This window comes from Eubalaena glacialis, chromosome 2 (genome assembly GCF_028564815.1).
Source record: "Eubalaena glacialis isolate mEubGla1 chromosome 2, mEubGla1.1.hap2.+ XY, whole genome shotgun sequence".
In the NCBI taxonomy this organism is placed as follows: domain Eukaryota; kingdom Metazoa; phylum Chordata; class Mammalia; order Artiodactyla; family Balaenidae; genus Eubalaena; species Eubalaena glacialis.
The window spans coordinates 68,891,861-68,916,336 of NC_083717.1; the positions used below are offsets into that span (position 1 = coordinate 68,891,861).

The 24,476-nt window shown below is 40.1% G+C and overlaps 2 protein-coding genes across 3 annotated transcripts in view; one reads left to right on the forward strand and one right to left on the reverse strand.

Moving 5' to 3' along the window:
- IQCH (IQ motif containing H) overlaps window positions 1-10,790 on the reverse strand; it is a 207,022-nt gene extending 196,232 nt beyond the window's left edge. Inside the window, exons 1-3 of the mRNA XM_061181981.1 lie at window positions 10,740-10,790; window positions 3,988-4,110; window positions 2,689-2,780 (exon numbers count right to left, since the gene is read on the reverse strand). Coding sequence (XP_061037964.1) covers window positions 2,689-2,780; window positions 3,988-4,110; window positions 10,740-10,790 — 266 coding nt within the window. The remainder of the gene's footprint in view (window positions 1-2,688; window positions 2,781-3,987; window positions 4,111-10,739) is intronic.
- Window positions 10,791-10,986: 196 nt separating this feature from the next.
- The window catches only part of AAGAB (alpha and gamma adaptin binding protein), an 81,984-nt gene continuing 68,494 nt past the window's right edge, over window positions 10,987-24,476 (forward strand). The window contains exon 1 of one of the 2 annotated variants that reach the window (XM_061181989.1): window positions 10,987-11,132. In XM_061181989.1, coding sequence (XP_061037972.1) covers window positions 11,060-11,132 — 73 coding nt within the window. In that variant the 5' untranslated portion in view covers window positions 10,987-11,059. The remainder of the gene's footprint in view (window positions 11,133-24,476) is intronic. The other variant, XM_061181988.1, reaches the window with a different exon arrangement.

A 24,476-nucleotide genomic window follows, 5' to 3' on the forward strand; every position in this document is an offset into this window, starting at 1 on the left:
TTTCCGTCTGCCGCTGCTCCTCTTCTGCCCTGAGCCACGCCCTGTGACTCACACTTCCACTCCCAGGGCCTGTCTTGGGTCCGCTTACTTTGAAAACCCAGTTTGGACTCTTCTCCAGTTTTGACCTTGGCTCCCCTCATTTCATTTTCAAATTGTGTGCCACTTTAGCATCCCAAATCCACAGCTATGACTGAGATGCTCCCCCAGGCTCGTAGGGCTCCTACAAACTTGCCAGGCTCCCATCTCCCTGATAAGAGGGCCGGTGACTGTATTATTGTATTGAACAGGAAAGAAAGGATCCAAGGACCACTTCTGGGAGCCAGCTGAATGCCCCCGCTAACATCTTCCTTTACTCTTCCAGACCCAAAAAGGGGCAAGGGTACACCTTGGCCAGGGAGAAGAACTGTACAAGCAAAGGTCTCTGCCAGAATCTTTCTGTTTGGTTCTCTGCTACCTAGTGTGCTCTTTTCAGTTATCATAGCTTGCAAATCTACAGCCCAGACTCTCTGTTCTTTGTCAAGATGAGGGACAAAGAGAAAGCTGGGGACAGGACAGGAGAACTTTGATTAGAGTTGGTGGCAGACATCTCTTCTCCTGTTTACTTCCCCCCCCCTCCATTCTGGAGCTTTCTTATTGCTGTTTGTACCTTCCATCCTTTGGCTACACACTCCCCACCTACTACAGATCTCCTGGCTGCCATCTGAATAGGCCTCCCACTTTGCCCTGTGTGGCTCTCTTGATTTAGAACTGAGTCAATATAAGTTGGTAGAGTAACCTCCAATATTTTCTTCTCCAAGAATCCCTTTTATGATTTTCCCTACAGATTGTTTCTTTCAAAAGATGATGTATATTAACCTATTTGCAGGTCATATTGTTATTCCCAAATTTAAAAATCTAAGATGTAAATGACTAAAAACTAGACAGACTAGGGAAGGTTTGCCTCTGCCAAGGGATGATGGATGCCTGTGGTACTACCTTCATGTGGGAGAAAGGGAGACAGGCAGAGTATACACCCAAGCCTCTGCTCCCCACTCCTGAGGCTTGGGATGTGGCTGTGTCTCTACGTTTCCATGTTTCCATGTGTGCTCTCTGAAACTTGACCTCACTCTCTGATACGATTCACTTATGCTTGGTATACATGTATGATGCAAATAGGGCCACAGGGGTTTTAAGCTGAGTATAAAACCTTAATCTATATACACTCAAATTCAGGAAGCCTGGCTGTAAGAAGGTCCAAAGTAAGGAAAGGTCATTTCTCTTTTTTATTTTTATTTTTTTTTTAATTGGAGTATAGTTGATTTACAATGTTGTGTTAGTTTCTGCTGTACAGCACAGTGAATCAGTTATACACACATCCACTCTTTTTTAGATTCTTTTCCCATAAAGGTCATTACAGAGTATTGAGTAGATCTCCCTGTGCTATACAGTAGGTCCTTATTAGTTATCTATTTTATATATAGTAGTGTGTGGAAAGGTCATTTCTCTTTAACTCAATTCTAATTTTAATAAATCATCTCTTAGAATGTATTATATAATGAGTATTTCAAGCAAGTTTTATTATTTTTGTTTTGTTTACCCTGGATACCAAAATCAACTTTACAGTAAAGCACATATGACAAGCTAAAAACTGTAAAGAAAATCCCACATAATCTGAATAGCGTAAAAATTGATTTGCTTTAAAGTATTTCCTTTAGGAGTTGAATTTTGGATATGCTTTACTAAAAATAAAAATATATATATAACACCAAAACTAGGACCCTGAAACAATTGTCATGGTGTCAAGCATTAGAATGCAGTACAAGTAATGGAGAATAAATTTTATTGAAGTCCAAATTCTGCCATTAACTTCTTTTTTTTTAATTAATTTTTATTGGAGTATGGTTGCTTTACAATGTTGTGTTAGCCTCAGCCTCCACTGCACAACAAAATGAATCAGCCATACACATACAGATATCCCCTCCCTTTTGGACTTCCCTCCCATTTAGGTTACCACAGTGCACTAGGTGAGTTCCTTGTGGTATACAAAATGTTCCCATCCGTTCGTTGTCCATTTTATACATAGTATCAATAATGTATATGTGTCAATCCCAGTCTCCCAATTCCTCCCACCCCACCCCTTTCCCCCTTGGTATCCATATATTTGTTCTCTACGTCTGTGTCTCTATTTCTGCTTTGCAACTGAGATCTTCTATACCGTTTTTCTAGATTCCACATATATGCATTATTATACGATATTTGTTTTTCTCTTTCTGACTTACTTCACTTTGTATGACACTCTCTAGGTCCACCCACGTCTCTACAAATGACCCAATTTCATTCCTTTTTATGACTGAGTAATATTCCATTGTATATATGTACCACATCTTCTTTATCCATTTGTCTGTCGATGGACGTTTAGGTTGCTTCCATGTCCTGGCTATTGTAAATAGTGCTGCTATGAACATTGGGGTGCATGTGTTTTTTTGAATTATGGTTTTCTCTGGGTATATGCCCAGTAGTGGGATTGCTGGGTCATATGGTAGTTCTATTTTGCCATTAACTTCTTATGCAAAACTTCTACTGAAATTAGTAGAATGGATATGAACAAAGCCAAGGAGTTTTGTCTTTACAGTCATCTCACCTGTGTGAGAAAAGTTTTTTTTTTTTAATCGTACTTATTCTGGACCCTAAAATGGCTATTTTACTTACCATTTGGAAGCGTGAGAAGAATATAAGTTATCATCAATAGGAGTTGTTAAAACACGTTGGTGTACAACATTTAAATACTTCTCGATGTGAATCTGTTACGGAAAAGTTAAAGTTTAGGCCATTAGAGTGGACTTGAGATCCTCAGCTAATTTACTCCATTTCATTAGGTTAACTCTTGGAATGGTGTAATTAAGCCAAAAGACACAACATGCTATGTGTTTATTTCAAGGCTAAGGTATCATTAGGCATCTCAAGACCAAATTACTTTATCCCAAAAAGCAGCATAAACAATTGAGACTCAAAGCTTAAGTGACCTGTAGCATTCTTCACAAATGAACCTGCACAATAGTCAGTTTGCTACCTAGCTGGGAAACTTGCTAGGCAACCCTGACATTGAGTAATGTCTTTCCCTTATGGGGACTTCAGGCAAGCATCAGAGGAAAGAGTTTGGCCTCTAGGTAACAGATTATTTTAAATGGCCAACCCAAAGACTCCAGCTGGGTCCAGCCCTCTCATCATCACGTAATATAGGACAATGGCATGCTAGTCTGATGAGGCAACAAAATATACCACATCTCTCAGCCTCAAGAGCTGAGCTGGGATGCTAATAACATGGTAGAGTGAAAGTCAGAAGCAAGAGCAGAGACACTGATCATCAGAGGTCTGGAAGATGGAGATGGCCTTTATTTGGACCCATGTGCTAATAGATCCTTGTTTTATATATGAATGTTATCCTGGTCTGAAGATTGGATTCTCCCATGCCCTTATATTCGTCTAATAATGATGAAGTCCCTATCTACTTTATTTCTCTGTTCCAAAATTGGTGTATTTCTTTTCTATTTCCATTGTTATGTACTAGGTTACAATATTACAAAAATGACTAATCTCAAAATACTTAAGCTATTAGGGAAAAGTAAACTCTTTATTTTTTAGAATCCTGGTGAATCTGATAGAAACTCTCTGCAATGTATTGGTATGAATCCTTTTTTTTTGTCAGGCATATTGTTGGACTGAGTAGTTATTTTTAAAACTCTAAATGACTTTATCAAACTACATTTTAGGGGTTATCACTGCATAATCATATATTATCAATGCCTCACATTCTTGTGGCACATAAATTGATCAATCAGTTAATAATCATCCTTTTAAAAAAAGGAACAGCATGGGAAAGGTGATGACCAACTGAGGCCCACCTCTGTTACAGAATTACATGGGGCCTGTGAGAAGCACAGTTCTTTTCTTCTTGAGGAATCCTTGTCTCCTTCTGGAATTTTATTTAATATCTAAAACTCTACTTACTTTTAACCCCATTTCAGTCCTTTTGATTGCTGTTTCAAGATTCTGAATGTCAAGAGTTTCGCCTTTTTCCTCAAGTGGGAATTTTGTTAATTTCTCCTTTAATTGATAAAGTTCTTCATGGACCTGGAGGTAGAAGAATATAAAATATAAAAGAATACAGGGCTTCCCTGGTGGCGCAATGGTTAAGAACCCGCCTGCCAATGCAGGGGACACGGGTTTGAGCCCTGGTCCGAGAAGATCCCACATGCTGCGGAGCAACTAAGCCCATGCACCACAACTACTGAGCCTGCGCTCTAGAGCCCACGAGCCACAACTACTGAGCCCGCGTGTCACAACTACTGAACCCCGCGCGCCTAGAGCCCATGCTCCGCAACAAGAGAAGGCACAGCAATGAGTAGCCCACGCACTGCAACGAAGAGTAGCCCTCACTCGCCGCAACTAGAGAAAGCCCGCGCACAGCAATGAAGACCCAACGCAGCCAAAAATAAAATAAATAAATTAAAAAAAAAAGAATACATACATAGTCCACCTAAAACAGTTATTTATCTTAAAGGTTTGTGATTTGCTTGAATTGCTAGAGACAAGAAAGTTGATTTTAAAGATGGTGATCATTGAAAAGGACTGTCCTTATGGTTCTGAGACGTGCTTTATTAGACGGCTCCAGTTACTGTCTTTCAGATTTTGGAAAACTAAGCTTTCATACAATTTTCTATTTGTCCTTCCCCCATTAGAAACAGATCCAAGATAAAACTCCAACTCAAATGGCTTCTGCTTTCTCAGGTGGTAAAGCAGTTGTGTCAGATACAATAAGAAGTTTGTGCCAAACTCTGATTTCTACTAATTGGTTGAGAGGTAAGAAGACAGAACACTTCCGGCAAAGAGAGGTTCTAGTGAAAGCAGTGCCTTTCAAAAGAGAATTATAAATATGTGGACAGGGCCTGCTGGTTTTCCATTCTAGCTGGATCTTCCCCACTTACTGCTCTGAAGAAGCAGTTCTGTAGATGTGGCCTTAATTTTGTTTTATGTAGTCAGAAATGAAAACAATCCTTGAAGAAAAAGCAACATAACGTCATTACTTTAACATTTTCCTTCAATTTGTATTTTCCTTAGAAATGATGAACATCTCTCCAAAGTCAAGCACCCTCAGAATAAAATAGGTATTATGAAATTAGCACAAGATTCTCTGCATTCATATTAGAAACCAAACTTCCACAGATAAATGCAGATGGCACCAATTATTGTATGGGCTGCTGCCACAAGAGAAACATTTTGTTATGCAAATTTATGAACCCAACACCTGTTTCAGCGATAGTCACACCAATAATAATCTGCAGATTGGGTTGCTAACGGCATTTTGAAACAGTTACCATTTCTCTGTTAGTATTACTGGACCTACACGTTGATCCAGCCTATGTTATCGATTACTCTCAAGCATTCCCAAGGAGTCAAGTATTCAAGACATCAAAAGATTTGCATCTTTTCACTGATGGGCATCACAGTCTGGCAGACACATCTGGTCATTTGTACTCTGCACAAATTATCATGTAGAGCCTTCAGGGCTCACAGATTGAAATTGGAACACACCTACTGTTTGCTGGTACACACTAAGGATGAAGATGTACTTCTTTCGACTGTTTTGTCCAAATTAGTGCTGCAAGCTGATTTATTATCTATTGTCTAAAGACATTTGAAAGTACAAAAAAGCAGTTCAAGGGCAAGCCCACTTCCAGGCCCACATTTTTTTTTTGGTTCAACTTTTGAATGCACTGAATTTCCTTCTTGTAGCTCTAGTATTTGTAATACTTGTAGCTTCAAGTATCATTGTGTAATTATGCCTGTCAACTGCTGGAGGGAGCAAAAACCGCACTGGATTATTTATCAGGGAACCGAAGGTCTGATTTCTTCATTGCTTTGTGTGGACAATTATATGTCTTCATAGAGTTGTGAGATAATATGTAATAGGTCTGGTGCATAGTAATAACTTGGTAAAAGGCAAATGAACATAATTCCTTGTTCTATTACTGTTCACACAATGTCCATGCACACCATCCACATTTTCTCTAGTGTTCTTACCAAGAAAAAAAAAAAAAAAGAATTACTCTACTTGTAGAATGAAAATGAGACAATGGGTGTGAAAATGAATGAATATAGGCTTTGGAACCAGACAGATATGAACTAGAATTCTATTTCCTCCTTTACTAAACTGAGATGGGCAAATTTACTTAGCTTTTTAGAGCCTTAGTGTTCTTACCTGTAAAATGGGGATAGATAGCTACCTTTTAGAATAGTGGCAAGAATAAAATGAGTTAAAGTATATAAAGTGCTTTGTATAAGGCCAGCCACATAGGAGGGCACTGAACCAATGTTAATTCTCTTCTCCTGAATGGTAAAACCTAGTGAAACACCTTGCATATAACTGGCACTTAGTAAATGTTCATTGATTTGAATTGTTCTCTTAATCTTTCTCAAGAGCTTTTTACTTTCCTTGCCAGATATTTCTTCTCCCCTCTTAGTAACCGCACATCTGTTTGTATAATTGCAATAGAGACAAGTACTATAGGAAATATTTCACCAGACCTGGGTAGAAAAAGAGATTAAGTTCTAAATCTCCGTTCTTCAAATAGATCCAGTCTACCATACTGAAATTTTACGTGTCACCCATCATCTCTGTGATCATCAAATGCATTGCTTTCCATACATTTCCCACTTGGAGGAAGATTATTATTTTGACAGTCTGGGGACAGGGCTACTTAATAAGAAGCCCTTGAAAAATTCAATGCAGACAAAAGTTGCTCTAGAATTTAAAAGAGCCATGCAACCAGACTCCGTTTTGTCAAAAGCAGCCTCATGACTCCATTTTATTCATCTCTGCTAAAGATAAGAGTTTGGCTGAGTCATTCTCATTGCTTCCCCATTCATTTTTATGTTGTACGCTCCTGGCAAACCAGACAGAGGGGTTGATAAGAGAGACAGTGATAATATAAAGCTGTCAATCAGCTCAAATATTTCCAAGGTTGGTGTTAACATACAACTGTTGGGTTTTTGAAATATGATTTCCAAAACTAATAAAAAGCTAATTTGATTGCAAGACTTGGTAATCCTGGTTGCACAAACATATGTTTAATAGTTGGGTCAAACAAGTATTTATAAACATATAAAGACACCACATTATTATTAATAAAGTATAAACACAAAGCTTCTAATACTTAATAATAAAAGAAACCATCTAGGAAACCTCCCAGAATCACCACCACACTTCTTAAAGATTGTTTCACAAATGTGCCATAACCTGTTTAAGGACCAGCACACACCAGATTTATTACTTTGGGTGAGTTACTTTACCTTTTTGTATCTTAGTTTCTTCTTCTGTAAACCACAGCTAAAAATAAAACCTGCCTACTACAGTAGTTGGTCGGAGATTATCTAAGCCCTCAGCACAGGGTCTGGCTCTCAATAAATACTGGCTACTATTTTAATTATAATGATTATTATTACTATAGTAAAACCTCAGTATTCTGATCAGTTGAGGAAAGAGCCAGATAAAATTATAAAAGGTCTGAATTATACACTTGAAGGTGAAAGAAATTAAGTAGCTAACAAAATGCTGCCTAGTAGAGCTCTATGTGGGCATGGTACTCATAGTTCCTGAACCAAAAATGAAAACATGGACTTTGATATATGATCTGATTGGGACAGAATATTCACAATCAGAACTTCTTACATAGAAAATGAAAGAAGATTGCTTGAATTTTCTATGTATATGAGTACCCACAATGCTCATCTTTGATCAGTTTCCTTTCCATAACATGAAAGAATAATAGTACTTATCGGATAGACTTGTAAGGGTTAAATGAGTTAAATATATATAGCACTTAGAACCATGCATGATACCTGATAGCTACTATGCTATTGTGATTTTTCTTCAAAATCATGCAACAGTTTATATTTTACAGTACGATCTAAAGTAGTAGCTCTCATACTTGTGGGTGCATCAGAGTTATCTGAAAGGCTTGTAAAAACAGATTGCTGGGCCCCACCCTCAGAAATTCTGATTTATTAGGTCTGGAGTGGGGTCTGAGAATTTGCAGTTCTTACAAGCTCCCAGCTGGTTCTAATGATGCTGGTCCTAGGACTACACTTTGAGAATCATTGGTTTAAAGAGTTGCTTAATGTATCTCACCGAGACATAGACCTAATATACTGTATTAGGGTGAAGCAAGTGGAGATTTGAATGAAGTACCTCTGCTAACAGTAAGGAAGTCCACTTTAGAGTAAAGACCAGTTATGTAGTTTTGGGGAAATTGGGTCAATTTAGAATCAGCGGTAGTTCTAATCTAAGCTATGTGTCCTACAGAAGAGAAAACTGAGGCCCAGAGAGACGAAGTGACTAGCCCAAAGTTACCCACCTGGCAATGTCATTGCCAGGGTCAGACCTCAGTATTCTGACTCCCAACCAAATATCCTTTTCACTAGATGTACTGCTCTTTGGTAGCCTGTTGGAAGGAAATAAGTCACAGCCCCAGGTAGAAATGGAACCCATGTTGGCATGTCTGAGGGTGCTGCTGTATGCTCACAAATACTCAGAATGCAGTGAAAAAGTAGGGAAGGTCTTCCACATTTCCTCATTATACATATTCTACATTGTACCAGGAAGAATTTTACATTGTATCTAGAGATCAGCCTCAGTAATCAGTTTAACTGTAGCCTCTCTTTCTCTGCATAGCCCTCCACTTGGTGTATAGGAAGTAACCCTTTTAAGCAAGTGGGGGGGCTGATCAACATGGATAGACTCTCTTAGCTCTTCCCAAAGAGAGGTCTGGCCTTTGCCCTTGGATACTGGGAGGTGATCTCTAGGCCCCTGGAGTGTCCTGCTTGACAGGAATGTCTTTATGATGGGGGCTTTGAGCTATGCTGTATCAGTTCCAATCTCTAGAGGAATTAGACTGAAATCATTAGTCTACTCTCTGGGAAGGGCTGAAGACTAAAAGTCAGCCAAATGGGCAGTTTGATTGAGCTCCAATAAAAACTCTGGACACTAAAGTCTTGGGAAAACTTCCCTAGTTGGCAATAATGTGTATATATTGTCACATATCATGGCTGGAAGGAGGTAATGCCCTCCATGACTCCATGGGGAGAAAATGGCTGGAAGCTCCATTTGGACCCCTCCTGGACTCTGCCCTAAGCATCTCTTCCCATGGCTGATTTTAATTTGTATCCTTTTGCTATAAAAACACTGTAATTGTAAGCATAGTGCTTTCCTGAGTTTTGTGAGTTGCTCTAGCTAATTAGCCACTGTGAGGTGGCTAGGGCTTCCAGATGTGTAAATAGCTGGTCTGAAGTGAGGATGGTTCTAGGGACCCAGGAACTTGTGCCTTGTGTCTAAGTGAGGACAGTCTTGTGGAGACTGTTCCCTCAGACTTGGCAGTTTGGCTAAACTCATTCTAGGGTGGTGGTGAAAGCAAGGATAATAAAAGGTGAGGTAGGAAGATTTGGGTATGATTCATATTGGTGAAGTCTATGAAATTGGTGAGTTTAGGGGTTTGTATTTTAGAAAAGGTGAATTTAAAGAAGTCTCCCAGATGGGAGGTAAGAGACCAAATCATGGCAGGAAGAAAAATTAGACCATTTAGATCTGAGTAGAGTCCTGATAGAGTGACCTTAGGCAAATTACTTCAAGCCTTAGTCAAGTAGAGGTAAATATAAGAGTTAAAAGTGATGATATATGTGGAAATGTTTTAAAACTATCATATGTAAATGTGAAAAAACAAAGTACTTTTAACATTCTGGAAGAATCTGAGTGTAACTGTCATAAACTGAGTTATATGGGAGAAGTTAATACTTTCTTGATATTTCCCCCCTCAGATTAGAAAAAGTTACTTCCCTGTGTTTTTTAATTTGTCACATTTCCACATTCAAAAACTTTAACTTGATTAGCAATCTTTTATCTTTAATATGTTTCCCTATCTGTATGTTCCCAAGCAAGGTATTTCTATTTTATTTATTTCTTATTGAGATATAATTGACATATAACATTAGTTTCACGTATACAACATGATTCGATATTTGTACATATTGCTAAATGATCACCACAGTAAGTCTAGTTAACATCCATCATCACACATGTCAATAGTTACAATTTTTTTTCTTGTGATGAGAACTTTTAAGATTTACTCTTAGCAACTTTCAAATACACAGTAGAGCATTATTAACTATAATTCCCATGGTGTATATTACATCCCCAGAACTCATTTATTTGCACGGGACTTCTAGATCCAAAAAAACTGGGGTGCTTAAGAAAAGCAGTTCACATATTTCAACTTCTCCCCAGATTTATCACCTCTCCAATGTGTCTGATTCGTATCTCCTCCACTTCCCTACATCATGGGATCAAAATTTTCAAAACATAACACTTAAAAATGGTGCCTCACTGTAAGATGCATTTTTCCAAAGTAAAGATCCCGGTGGTGTGTATGGTCCTGGAGTTTAACAGAGGCAAAATGGTTGTGCTTTGGAAGCGCAACCTCCAGGCTCAGGCTCCGGCTCCGGAGGTGTGTGAGCTTGGCGGGAGAGGTCTGGGTTGGCATATCTGGGAGTTTTCTAAGCGGTGCTGCCCCTCGTGTGTTGGAGGCAGTGTGGGAGCGGCGCTCCAAGAGGGTGGGCGTGAGGGGATGGGTGGGCGTGAGTGGATGGGCGCTGCTGGGCCTCGCTCAAAGGGTCTTAGCTGGGAAGGGGCGGTGAGGCCCATTTCCCACCTGAATTAATATGGATCCGATGGGGTCGTGGTTTTCCGTCTCCTGGGCCATGCCTACAGCCGGGCGGGGCTACCTCCCCGGGGAGGCGAGGTCTCCAGGCGCCGGAACCTACTGCGGAGGGAGCTCGTCCCCATGGCAACGCCACGCGCAGCCCGGCCTGGTCCACGCCGAGAGCGGAAGAGGGGCTGGGGGAGGAGGCAGGGCCGGCCGTGCCTTCTGAGAATGCGCCTTCCTTTGCGCGTCTCCCCCGCGCGCCGGCGGCCGTGGTATCGCCCAAGGCGGAAGGGGCTCCTGGACAGAACCTGTTCGCTGGCGCAGAGATGGCTGCGGGCGTCCCCTGCGCGCTAGTCACCAGCTGCTCATCCACCTTTTCCGCAGACCGGCTAGTCCAACGTGAGTAGTGAGGCACCTGGGCCGATCTCCAAGCCCCGCGCCGAGCCTCGGCTGGCGACAGTCCCAGCACCGCGGCCTCCCTCGGGGCCTCTGTCGCCGCCGCGGGCCCTGGACTCTTGCTCCCCTCGGTGGTGGCCCGAGACTCCTCTGGTGCCCTTCAGACGTGGTCGAGGTGCCCAGTCCGCCAGGTGTCCATCGTTAGCTCCTGCACTCGTTGTTTCTCTGCCTGCCCGGTCCACCATGTCGTTTCTTCCAGCTTTTTCTGTAAAGTAGGACCCCAGCCCAGGGGTTGTTGCGGTCAACCTTTGAGGTGAACCGGAAAGGCGCTCTGGGAATGGTACCGAGGAACGCGAGTGTCAGGTGCAGGAATCGTGATTTATGTTGCCATCCCTGCTCCTGAGGTAGAGAGTGTTTCCTCTGGCTACCCCTTGATGTGTATTTTAAGACTTGTTCGACTTGCCCCCTGCACTCTGCAGTTATTCATTGCCTTGCCTTCCTCCTGAGGCTAGGCCCTCCGCCAACATTAGTTTTTGGTTATTACTGGGCCTAGTCCTTTTGCCTCTGGACCTTCATAGTGGTTGTCAAACTAAGTCACTCTTGAAAGAACCGTAGGCGAGGAGGGAAGACCAGTGTGGTAAAGAAACCATAGGACTGGGGGCATAGGCTCAACTCTTCCGCTAACTAACTCTGCGAAGTTGATTATAACTCAAGACTCCTGTTTTAAATGCGTGGCTTCGAGTCAGAACAGTGACTCTCAGCTGTAACCTATGCCCTTCAGTTTTCTTTGTAAAGTGGTGATAATTTTCACAGGATTTTGTGCTTAACCCAGAGTAATCATTCGGTAAATGGTAGATATTATTATTAAAGCACATTCTCTCTCTAGCCCTCAGTTTCCTGATTCTGAAAATGGGGCGTATGAATCTATCTCACAGGATTCTTTGAAGGACCGGTGATGTGACATTTTGAAAGCATTTTGTAAAGTGTAAAGCATCATATAAGCTGTAAGTTCTTCCTGTAGTACCTGTCAAATGACGGAATTAGGCAGGATGTCACTCCAGCACAAATGTTCTGTAACTTAGTTATCATTTGTGATCACATAAGAAGTTCCTTAATTATAACACTAAATGGTAACTAACTGCTCTAATTATGCCATTTCCTTACCTCTCATCAGTGCTCCTTCCCGTTTTTTCCTTTCTTTTCTTTTTGAAAATTGTTTTATTCTAAAAGTAGTGCATAGTCCATTAAGTAAGATTTAGCACATGTAGAAAAGAAAATATCAGCCAAGGTCTCATCACCCAAACACAAATACTGTGTTAACATTTCTGTGCATTTCCTTCCAGTTTTTTCCCCAATGCACAGGTTTTAAAAAATTGATAATTACATTTCATATATAATTTTTATATTTTATATATAACATGTAATATTTTTAACATTTTATATATAAAAATTCAAAATATTGTATCTGAAATATTAAATACATAAATGTATAAAATTATATATTTATAACACATTAAGGTGTATGATTTGTATAAATACATATATTTATATAAAATATACTTTTATATTTTACATATATTTCATAAATTATTTTTATCCTGATATTTTCATCTACCATTACACTGTAAATTAGTTTCCATCATATATTACATCTAGAGAACATATCAGAATTTGCTCAGAATTCTTAAGATCCTTGGTGTATTTAACTTTCCAAAGGAATTATGCATTTGGATTTCCATTACTAATATATAAAAGTCCTTTCAAAGCCAATCTCAGAAGTATTTGTTAAGTTTTCTTTTGGTTATCACGTGCTTTAAGGATCAGAATTGGCAGACACGGTCACTTCCTTGAAGGAGCTGTTTACCTATAGTTGGGGAATAGTAACACTGTACTTCTTTAAAATATATTAGCATCATTGGGAATAAAATTAATTCTGTAAAATAAAATAATCCACTTTATTTCTATATGTAAAATGCTTCTTGGATAACTTTTGTGTTGCTTAAAATTAGATGACCTTTCCTTTGTGATTCCATTAATGTTATGTAGTGAAAAATAAAATAGAAGCAGTTAGTGAAGAGATTACTTGAGTAAGGAAAAGTGAACTATAAAAGAGGGCTTTTACCATTTCTTCCCAGGTTAGTGATTTGGGTAACCACGGATAGTATTAGAATGTAGTACAGTATTTTTTTTTTTTTTATTTCATTTTATTTTTTTAAATTTATTTTTGGCTGCGTTGGGTCTTCGTTGCTGCGTGCAGGTTTTCTCTAGTTGCGGCGAGCAGGGGCTACTCTTCGTTGCGGTGTGCGGGCTTCTCATTGTGGTGGCTTCTCTTGTTGCGGAGCATGGGCTCTAGGCGCGCGGGCTTCAGTAGTTGTGGCACGCGGGCTCAGTAGTTGTGGCTCACGGGCTCTAGGGCGCAGGCTCAGTAGTTGTGGCGCACGGGCTTAGTTGCTCCGTGGCATGTGAGATCTTCCTGGATCAGGGATCGAACCCATGTCCCCTGCATTAGCAGGCGGATTCTTAACCACTGCACCACCAGGGAAGTCCTGTAGTACAGTATTTGCTGAGCATTGATTCTGTTTTATCATAATTAAAGATTGAATTAAATTAATCACAAATTGAGTCTAATTTTGGCATAAAAGATGGAGACTACCATAATGAATGACTTTTAAGTGTTCAGTGACATTAAGCAATATATGATTTTGGATTGAATCTAATTTACCTTTTTGGGAAGGTTTGGTTTCTTCCCATGCATCAGGAAGAAGAACATTTAGGGTTTCTCCAGTTTCTTTCCTTCGACATCTGATTTATTTTACTGCTTTTGGGGACTTCCCTGGTGGTCCAGTGGTTAAGACTCCACGCTTCCAACGCAGGGGGCACGGGTTCGATCCCTGGTCGGGGAACTAAGATCCCATATGCTGCGTGGTGCAGCCAAAAAATTTTTTAAAGTACTGCTTTTAACAACAATGGGAAATATTTTATAACCAAGTAACCAAGTTTATTATTATAAGTATACATGAAATAAAAATCAGTAGGCCTCTACTATGGATAGAGTGTGGACTTTGTGAGAAGCTTTTTTCATTTTGTCGCTCAAAGGATTTATGTGCAGTATTCTGGGTGGATGTCTGACATTAGATAAAAGGGGCATTACCAGTGTAGACTTTTAAAGGGAAATGAAGGCTCAGAATGCTTATGCAAGGCTGTGTGTGGTGTGAGAGCAAGGGTCGGTACCCCCAGGCCAGACCTCTTTCCACCCCACATATGTTTATATGAACATTTTACTTTTATTCTGGAAAAGTGTATTCTGATATTAAGAACAGAGCTAGTCTCTGTGCCAGTTACTGCAGCTGAAAGGACTACTAAGAGACTATTCCTGCCTTCAGGAGGGATGTGGTGAAAGTATGTGCTCCACCTGTGGAAATACTAAAAGGTTGATACCTAAGTTTTAACATCTTACTCTATTTTCCTAGAAGGAACTTTAGGTAGAAAAATCCCATTTGGTTTTAATGTATGTAATGCTAACTTAGCAACTGTAAGCCATTTAGGTTCTACACCTGAACATTTGGAGCAAATTTTTTTCTTCTAGTGAAATGTGGGAATTTGGAGATCTTATAATAAGCATCTACATGTATATCAATATTCTTCCCAAACGTGTTTTCACATAATTTAGTTTGGTTCTTGTATCCTTGTGAATTCATGGAGTCAGGGTTTCTCCATTTTATAAATGAAGAAACTGGGGCTTGGAAGCACTAGGTGGGTTGCCTAGAGTGCTCAAGTACTAAGTGCTGGAGCATATGTTCTCATTCGGGATTTGTGTGCATGGGCTGTCTCATTGAAATGTGTTGGAATTCCTTAGCAATCAGAAGTATTTAAGGTGGTGGCATTGGTGGAAGAACTGAGAGAGAAGAGTAACTCAAAAGAAGGTTTTAAAATACGCTCGCATTTCCATTTAGAATGGTTGAAGTCTTAATTCTAAGTGAAGAAAAAAAAAATCCTTGCCCAAAGGACCTGTATTTTAAAAAGGGCATGTGCATACCTGATGGTCTTTAACAGTGTCTGGATTTTTATTTTCTCAATTGAGGGAACCCAAAGTAGAAACACTGTATATATTAATCACTCCTGCTATGTAGAATTAACATTAAAATTAAAAGGTTGTTCCAGATGATCTCTAACATCCCTTCTAGATGTAAAATTCTACGGTATCGGTTATTTTTATGTTAGATTATATAATGCTTCATTTTTTTTTTTAAATGAAACTTTTTTTGTTTTAATTTTTATTTATTTTTATTTTTATGTTTTTTAAATTTATGGCTGTGTTGGGTCTTCGTTTCTGTGCCTGGGCTTTCTCTAGTTGCGGCGAGCGGGGGCCACTCTTCATCGCGGTGCGCGGGCCTCTCACTATCGCGGCCTCTCTTGTTGCGGAGCACAGGCTCCAGACGCGCAGGCTCAGTAATTGTGGCTCACGGGCCCAGCTGCTCCGCGGCATGTGGGATCTTCCCAGACCAGGGCTCAAACCCGTGTCCCCTGCATTGGCAGGCAGATTCTCAACCACTGCGCCACCAGGGAAGCCCCATGCTTCATATTTATCTTTTGAAAACTGAAGAATCAAGCCTGATTTTAAAGTTGCAGTAGACACTCCACTTGTAGTAGAGAGTTTGACATTTTGTGTTTGGAATTCAGATGCATTTACCCATAGAAACAATCCGCTGGTCCTCAGGTTTCTAAAACTGTGGAACCAGGTAGCTCAATTATATGATGGGTAAACTAGGCTTTGGGGAATTATGCAGGCAAAGCTGGCCATCAGGTATGACATTGCTGCTTTGGGAAACATTCATTCTTCTGTAAGACTGGGAGTTTGTTTCTAGGTCTGTCAGACTCCTGTATTTACAAAGGGATCTTAAAGTAATTTACTAAAGAGAACATTCTTATTTCACAGTAGGGGCTATTGTACAGCTTAGCCAATGTTATCTAGCAACAGAATAGGGATAAGAACTTGGGTCTTCTAATTTGCGTTTTTCTGTAGCTGCTTGAGGTATTCTGAGTGGAGCCTTTTAGTTTACTCTGGGAATAAGTAATAATTTTTGCTTAAGCAAAGTTGCTTATTTTGTTGTGGTAGGAGGACTCTGCCTTTGATTGGATTGTATATTTCCAAGTCTTTATTTTCTTCAAAGGAAGAAAGATTGGGCCAGCAAGATTTACCACGAGGGCCTAGAGTTGTCATCACAGAATGATTTATTAAGTGGTCAGACTAAAGCAGTGATTTCAAATGGTAATGGGGGTGGGGGAACTTTGATTTGTTTTTAACTATTATACTTAATATATTTTAAAATTTTCAAATAACATTAAAAGAAGGCTCAAGATTGTTATCTTTATTAAAAAAGGGATGTTAAGTCATCAACCTTAAGATTAAATACAAGTCACATTCTCTCCAGACCCAAAGGGACTTATAAAACACATCCATGTTATCTTCCTGTGTGTCTCTGTGTGTGTGTATGTTTGTGTATGTATGTATAATTAAAGGTCAAAGAGGTTGTGATTTTCTCAGGTTGTTCAGCTCATAAAAGTTGGAGATTCAATTCTGGTTCTTTTATATATGTGAAATATGATGAACTTCCTGGTGGCCAGAGCTGTATGTATTCAAGGTGAATTTAGGGATAGGAGAAATTACAGTAGAAGATTTCACTACCACAGTGAGAACTTTTATGGTTCAAAATAAGTTTATACCTTTTCTTTCATGGTAGTTGGAGCCTTAGTAGATGAACTACGGTAAGCTAATAAAAAATGAAAATGCCTCTATTGGTGCCCAATTTGTTGTTGTTTTTTTTTATCGGTCAAGTAGAGAATTTGTGTGAAGTGTTAGACTAATCTTTTAGCTGTGGTTGAAGAGTTAAATGATTATAAGGTGTTTGTCTTCCCAGTAAATGGCATTCCAGTAACGGGGTAGAGAGCAGTGGGGAAGTATTACACATCAGCCGACGTTGCACAAAACCGTTTATGATAGTGAGAGTATTGTATCATCCTGGAGGATTCTGAGTGTATCTAGACTCAGGCCTTTATTTCTGGGCCACCTAACTGCTTATTTTTCTGTAGCAGAAGATAAAAAACATCCAGAAAATATGCAGTGGTCATTTGGTTTAAACAACTTGCTGCCTTTTGCTCTGTATAATTCCTCAGCAAATAATGATACTCAGTAAATAATGAAATCTGATATAAAACCATTTTTTAAAAAAGGTTAAAATATGAAAACTGTTTTAAATATGTCTGGCAAGAATGAGGATCTGGACACGACGTTGTATTTGTGTTGGAGCCAGTGCACACAGATACCACAAATACCTCTCTGAGAATTACTTATCTAGGAAGCAAGACGGAGGTACGTTAAGACAGAGAGGACAGTTGTGAAACTCTTAAAGAGCCTTTGTGATGTTTTAGATTCAGTAACAAATAACCTTTTTAGTGTTTAATTTTCCACACAGACCTGAAGGCTGGTTCTACACGGGGGGGGGTAAAGTAGTATCGTACCTGGATCAAAATCAGCAAGCTCAGAGCAGGAAAATGTGTGATCATTTGGTAATAAAGAGCACTGTTATGCTGACGTAAGAGAATTGCCATTCTGTCTGAATTCTGCTGGGGTTGTTCAGGACTTTTGTGAGGAAAAAAATTTGTGAATTGAGTGCTGAGTTCTACCCTCTTCCTAGGTATCTGATTTTAAGCACGTTAACTTTTCATTGCACAAATACTTACTGTCTTTACATGCGCCATCATTGTTCTCAGCGTCTAAAACCTGTGCCTCAATCGCCTACCTTGTCAATAAAGTGATTTTTTTAAAGCAGCTTTGGGGTGTAATTTAAATACCATAAAATCCACCTGTTTTAAGTGTAGAAAATTTCTGTCATTCTAGAAGGAGACCTTCTACCTATTAGCATTCATTCCTCATTCCCACCCCAGCTCTGGGAAACCACTAATGTACTTTCTGTCTCTATAGAGTTGCCTTTTCTGGACATTTTATATAAAAGAAATCATATGAAATGTGGTCTGTTGTGTCTGGCTTCTTTTACTTAGCTTGATGTTTTTGAGATTCACCCCTGCTGTAAACATGTACTTGGTATTCCATTGTATGGAGAGGCCACATTTTGTTTATCCATTCATCTGTTGATAGACATTTGGTTGTTTCCACTTTTTGGCTATTATGAATAATGCTGTTATGGGCACGCTAAGAAACTATTGTATACTATTTTACGAAACTGCTGGACTTTTTCAGAGTGGCTGTACCATTTTACCTTTCCCGTCAGCAATGTATGAGGGTTTCAATTTCTCCACATTTTTGACAACACTTGTTATTATCTGTATTTTCATTTATATAGTGGGGGTGAGGTAGTGTCTCGTGGTTTTTATTTGCATTTTCTTAGTAACTAATGATGTTGAGAATCTTTTCATGTGTATATAGTCCATTCATAGATCTTTGGTGAAAAGTCTATTCAAATCTGTTGCTCATTTAAAAAGAAATTGAAGTATAGTTGAATTACAATATTGCGTTAGTTTCAGGTGTACAGCAAAGTGATTCAGATATATATATGTGTGTGTATATATATATTTCAGATTATTTTCCATTATAGGTTATTTTAAGATATTGAATATAATATATCTGTGAATATAATTCCCTGTGCTATCTTGTTGCTTATCTATTTTATGTATAGTAGTTTGTATCTGTTAATCCCATACTCCTAATTTGTCCCTCTCCCCTTTGGTAACCATAAGTTTGTTTTCTATGTCTGTGAGTCTGTTTCTGTTTTGTACATAGATTCATTCGTATTATTTTTTAGATTCCCCGTATAAGTGGTATCATGTAAAATTTGTCTTTGTCTGACTTACTTCACTAAGTATAATATTCTCTAGGTCCATCCATGTTGCTGCAAATGTCAGTATTTCATTCCTTTTTATGGCTGAGTAATATTCCACTGTTTATATGTATTACATCTTCTTAAGCCAATCATCTGTTGATGGGCACTTGGGTTGTTTCCATGTCTTGCTTTTTCCCATTAAAAAAATTTTTTTTTGTCTTCTTATTAATGAGTTGTAAGAGTATTTTATATATTCTAGACACAAGTTCCTTATCACGTACATAATTTACAAATATTTTCTCCCATTCTGTGGCTTATCTTTTGGTTTTCTTGATGGTATCTTTTGAAATGCAAAAGTTTTAAATTTTGATGAAGTCCAATTTATCAGTGTTTTCTTTTTCCATTATCCTTTGACTGTGTGTTCTCCAATCATGATTTTAACCCATCTGGAAGGACCTTTTGGATACTGGGATGTTGGGTCTGTTAGTTTTGTAACGTTTTCCATCGGACCAAGCTTATTTTCAGTATTTACATACAGGAGCTACAAAATAAATGTTCTTCATTAAATTTACTGTTTTGGAAAATTCATCTTAGACATGTTTACCTTCTTTCAGAATAAGTTAGCATCTGCTGCAGATTCTATTGTCAACCTGAGCAGACATTGACATTTTTTTGTGAAGTTTTATTACTTGCTGCTGATTTGTTTATGAAACATTACCAGTTGAATATGAAAATTATTTTCATCTCATAATTGCCCTGTTTAGACTTATGTGTTCTTGGGAAAATCACCATTTATAAATTATTTTCAAAGCATCTAAGATTAATTGCCAGATAATTTTTATGGTTAAAATAATTAAAGAATACATTTGAGATAGATTTTTATCAGAGAGAGATTTTATCAGATGCAAATGAAAGTCATTTATGTCTGTGGTGGGAGGTTATGGTGCCTGGCTGTAAAAGGCTAGTTTCAGTTATATGAGAAAGAATAAAACCAACTTTGCATTCCACAACTTTTATTTTGTTTCATGAATACAGTCAAGTCAGTTCCACAAGTTCATTTGCTTTAGATCAGGGTTTCTGTTGACATTTTGGGCTGAGTAATTCTCTGTGTGTGGGGCTGTCCTGTGCATTGTATTCTTGGCCTCTGCCCACTAGGGGCCAGTAGCATCTCCTCGCTTGTGACAACCAAAAATGTCTCTAGATGTTGACATGTGCCCTGGGAGACAAAATCACCTCCCCATAAAGAACCACTGCTTTAGATGATATCTGGACCTATGATTCCAATAAATAAGTGATAGTAATGGAATCCAAAGAATTCCCCCCCTTTCCCCCAAATATGAGTGGGAATTGTCCATCAGCTGTGCCACTGGGATTGATAAAGTGGTCTTTGCATGCAGCCCATGAAGTTTAGAGGCTGATGGTTCTTCCTTGGCCCTCGTAAAGCACTTCTCCACATTCTTTCTCCCCTGGCTGCCAGCTTCTTTCTTTATGTCTTTTGTGCATGTTGGTCTCTCACGCTGGTCTTCTAAGGGCAAAGCAGAGACCGTGTACCCTCCCCCACCACACTCCCACCCTCAGTTATTTTAACATGAAGATGTGGTGACCAAGTCCAGACGGCTATTGGGAGAAAGCGAACTTGACGAAAAGGAGGAGGGCTGAGTTGGATTTCCTCTGCTTAAACTTTTAAAACTTTTCCACTGTGATAACAAAAAGCCCCAAAGCATGTGGCAATGTGAATTTACAGAGTGAGCAGAGAGGAGTGTGTGAGGAAAAGGTAATTAAGTGTTGTAAGCAAACCAGAATTGCTGTCCTCCTGTTAAAGCGGGGTATGTTGCTCTAACTCAATCCGGTTCCTCTTCTCAGCCACTTAATACTGCTCCACTGATGGATCTGTCATGTACACGGAGACAGATATTGCATATACATGCACCAGGAGGCTGCAGGGTGATTACTCGGAGAATCACAGATAAGAATTTCCTGACATTTGTCTCTGTAAAGTCCCAGCCCTAACCTTGCAGTTTTAACCTTTAAATGGCACACAGGCTCCAAAGGCCCTTTACACTGCAGCAGTATGATCTACTCCTAGTACCTGGGGAATCATCTGGTGTTAATAACTGCTATAGAGTTTTGGACAGAGTAGCACCCACCTTGTATGGCGTTCTCATGAACGTTCTCATGTGGCTATGAAATGGTCACTGGTTGCAGCAATATGGAACCATTATGATTTTTTTTTTTCTCTTATAAATTTATTTATTTATTTTTGGCTGCGTTGGGTCTTCGTTGCTGCGTGCGGGCTTTCTCTATTTGTGGTGAGCAGGAGCTACTCTTTGTTGCGGTGCGCGGGCTTCTCATCGCAGTGGCTTCTCTTGTTGCGGGGCACGGGCTCTAGACGCATGGGCTTCAGTAGTTGTGACTCGAAGGCTGTAGAGCGCAGGCTCAGTAGTTGTGGTGCACGGGCTTAGCTGCTCTGCGGCGTGTGGGATCTTCTGGACCAGCGCTCGAACCCATGTCCCCTGCATTGGCAGGCGGATTCTTGACCGCTGTGCCACCAGGGAAGTCCTGGAACCATTATGATTTTTAAAGGTCCCTCTTTGTCTTTCCTCCTTGCTGTTTAATGAAAACTCTGGCTGTCATATTTTTTACCAAATCACATTTTGCTCAATTCTTTTCTTTCATAATAGCTACTTTCCCCTTCAACTGACGTCAGACTCTGCTGCCTCCTATACTTTTCCTAATTGCTTTCTCTTCTGTCTCAGTTTGAGCCTTAACAATGGAAAAGAAAAATTCGAGAAGGCATACTTTGGGAAGGGAGGGGCCAGAGCAGCTTAGTTATTTCCTAATTGTAATGTTTCTTACTAACTCTCCTCAACACGTGTGTAACCTGTCCTCTTAGAGTCAGGAGTGCTGTCACATGTGCAGGAAACTGAGCTGGGGAGGAGGACGTGAACTTTACTGAGGGCCTGCTCTGTGCCCGGCGCCCACCTGCGCTTCTTGTGCGTTGTTTTATTTAATCTTCAAGGAGCCATTTGAGGAGTGTTTTTGTCCCCTGTTGCAGGTGAGGAGATGACTTACAGAGAGATTAATTTGTCATTCTCACTGAGGGCCAGCATTCAAATGCAGGTCCCTCTGACCCCAGGTCTGTGCTGTCTCTCTTTTCCGGCCTTTTCTGGTTAGTAGTGCTGCCATCACAAAGGGAAGGGGAAGGAACTGTGGGTCCCCCAGAGGAGTGGGTACCATGAAAGACACTGGTATCAGGGGTGGGAGGTTATGATGCCTGGCTGCAAAGGCAGTTTCAGGTCTATGAGAAAGAATAAAACGAACTGTATTCTCAGAAGAGTACTGCTTTTTGGAAGGATCATCTTGATTTGAGGTGGCAGCTATCACTTCCCTCAGGGCATAGAAAATATGATTTAACCACTGGACAACTCTTCACAAATCAGTGTCACAAATCAATTAATCAATGTCATGATTAGTTAAGTGCACATTAATTCTACTGGTATTAAAAGTGTCTTTAGGGCTTCCCTGGTGGCGCAGTGGTTAAGAATCCACCTGCCAATGCTGGGGACATGGGTTCGAGCCCTGGTCCGGGAAGATCCCACATGCCGCGGAGTAACTAAGCCCGTGCACCACAACTACTGAGCCTGCGCGTCTGGAGCCTGTGAGCCACAACTACTGAGCCTGCGTGCCACAACTACTGAAGCCTGCACGCCTAGAGCCCATGCTCCGCAGCAAGAGAAGCCACCGCAATGAGAAGCCCGCGCACTGCAACAAAGAGTAACACCCGCTCACTGCAACTAGAGAAAGCCCGCGCGCAGCAACAAAGACCCAACACAGCCAAAAAATAAATAAATAAAATAAATATGTCAAAAAAAAAGAATGTTTAAAAAAAAAGATAAGGGCTTCCCTGGTGGCGCAGTGGTTGAGAGTCCGCCTGCTAATGCAGGGGACACGGGTTCGAGCCCTGGTCTGGGAGGATCCCACATGCCGCGGAGCAACTACTGAGCCCGTGAGCCACAACTACTGAGCCTGCGCGTCTGGAGCCTGTGCTCCGCAATGGGAGAGGCCGCGACAGTGAGAGGCCCGCGCACCGCGATGAAGAGTGGCCCCCGCTCGCCACAACTGGAGAAAGCCCTCACACAGAAACGAAGACCCAACACAGCCAAAAATAAATAAATAAATAAATTTATTAAAAAAAAAGAAAAGAAAAGAAAATCTAGCTGGTGTGCCAAGCCACGACTTCACAGCTGTTATTGCTCAGAAGTATTTTTTTTTTTTAAAGTGTCTTTAATTCTCCTACTGAAGGAGATATGAATAATCTAAAACAGTATCAGTTCCTTGAGTTCAGAATGCACTGATTTGGTCTTTTTTGGCTGGGGTAGATAGGTGAGGGGGTAAGGTAAGGATTGTATTTATATATGTGCATGTATGAAATTGGGTATTTGTGCTGTTTTGTGAATTTGCCTTGGAACCTCAGAAAGCTTCTTGCCTCTTACTTTAATGATTGCTTTCCAAATTAACCTTTTTCTGAGGGAAGGAACATCAGGAGAGACGGAGTAGTACAAAGAAGGGCAAGAAGAAGAGGGAGTTGCTGGGTCACTGACCTGAAATGCTTCCTTGGCTTACAGCTTTCTTCAACTTTGGAATCTCTTCACTAACTTGCCGAGTGGGAGGGACTATAGGGGAAATAAGATCACCAAGGAAGTGAGAAGTAAGTAGGAGTTGCTGGAGAATTGATGGCTATGTAACAGTTTCTCAAACAGAAAAGGAGATTTATACTTGTACTTAAAGCTAGGGGAAAGGTTTACACTTACTACTGGAACTGAGTTGACATTTAACTTCTCATCTGAAAACACTATGAATTAACTATTTTAAGCTGTGAAACCATTCGTAATAACATAGCTGGCAATTAATCATCTAGTATTTGTCTCTTAAAAAATGACGTATTGTGTGAAAAAAAAAAATGACGTATTACAGCTCCATCAGGTGGCTGCCAGCAGAGTGAATGGCAGGAGGAGGGAGAAGCTGCTCTTGATTGTATTTGTGCATCATTTTGACTACATCAAAAGTCAGTTTAGTGCAGGGCAAAGAAGAGAGGTCGTGGCAGGTTTTTCTAGGAAGTCTGTCTGGCAAAAAACTCCCACAAGATCACTGTGACTCACTTTTGACATAAAAATACCCGAAACCCATCAACCGTTTTCTGATGGGTTAGTTGTACTGTGGGCTCATATCTTTTGGTACCCTCATTCCAGCTATTATTTTTGGTTTTCATGAAAGGGAAGAGGATGCTTAGGCCCATAGGTTAGTTTTGGCTGTGACCGTTAGACACTTGAGTGTGATCTAGCTCAAACACTTAAGTATTGTAATGTGTAATGCACCACAGTAGAGTAGGAAAGAATGCTGGTGACCTGAATTCCGTTTTAGGCTCTGCTCCTATTAGGCAAGTGGCTTCTTTTTTCTGGCCCTCAGTTTTCTTATCTGTGAAATGAGTGAATTATACTGACTGATCTTC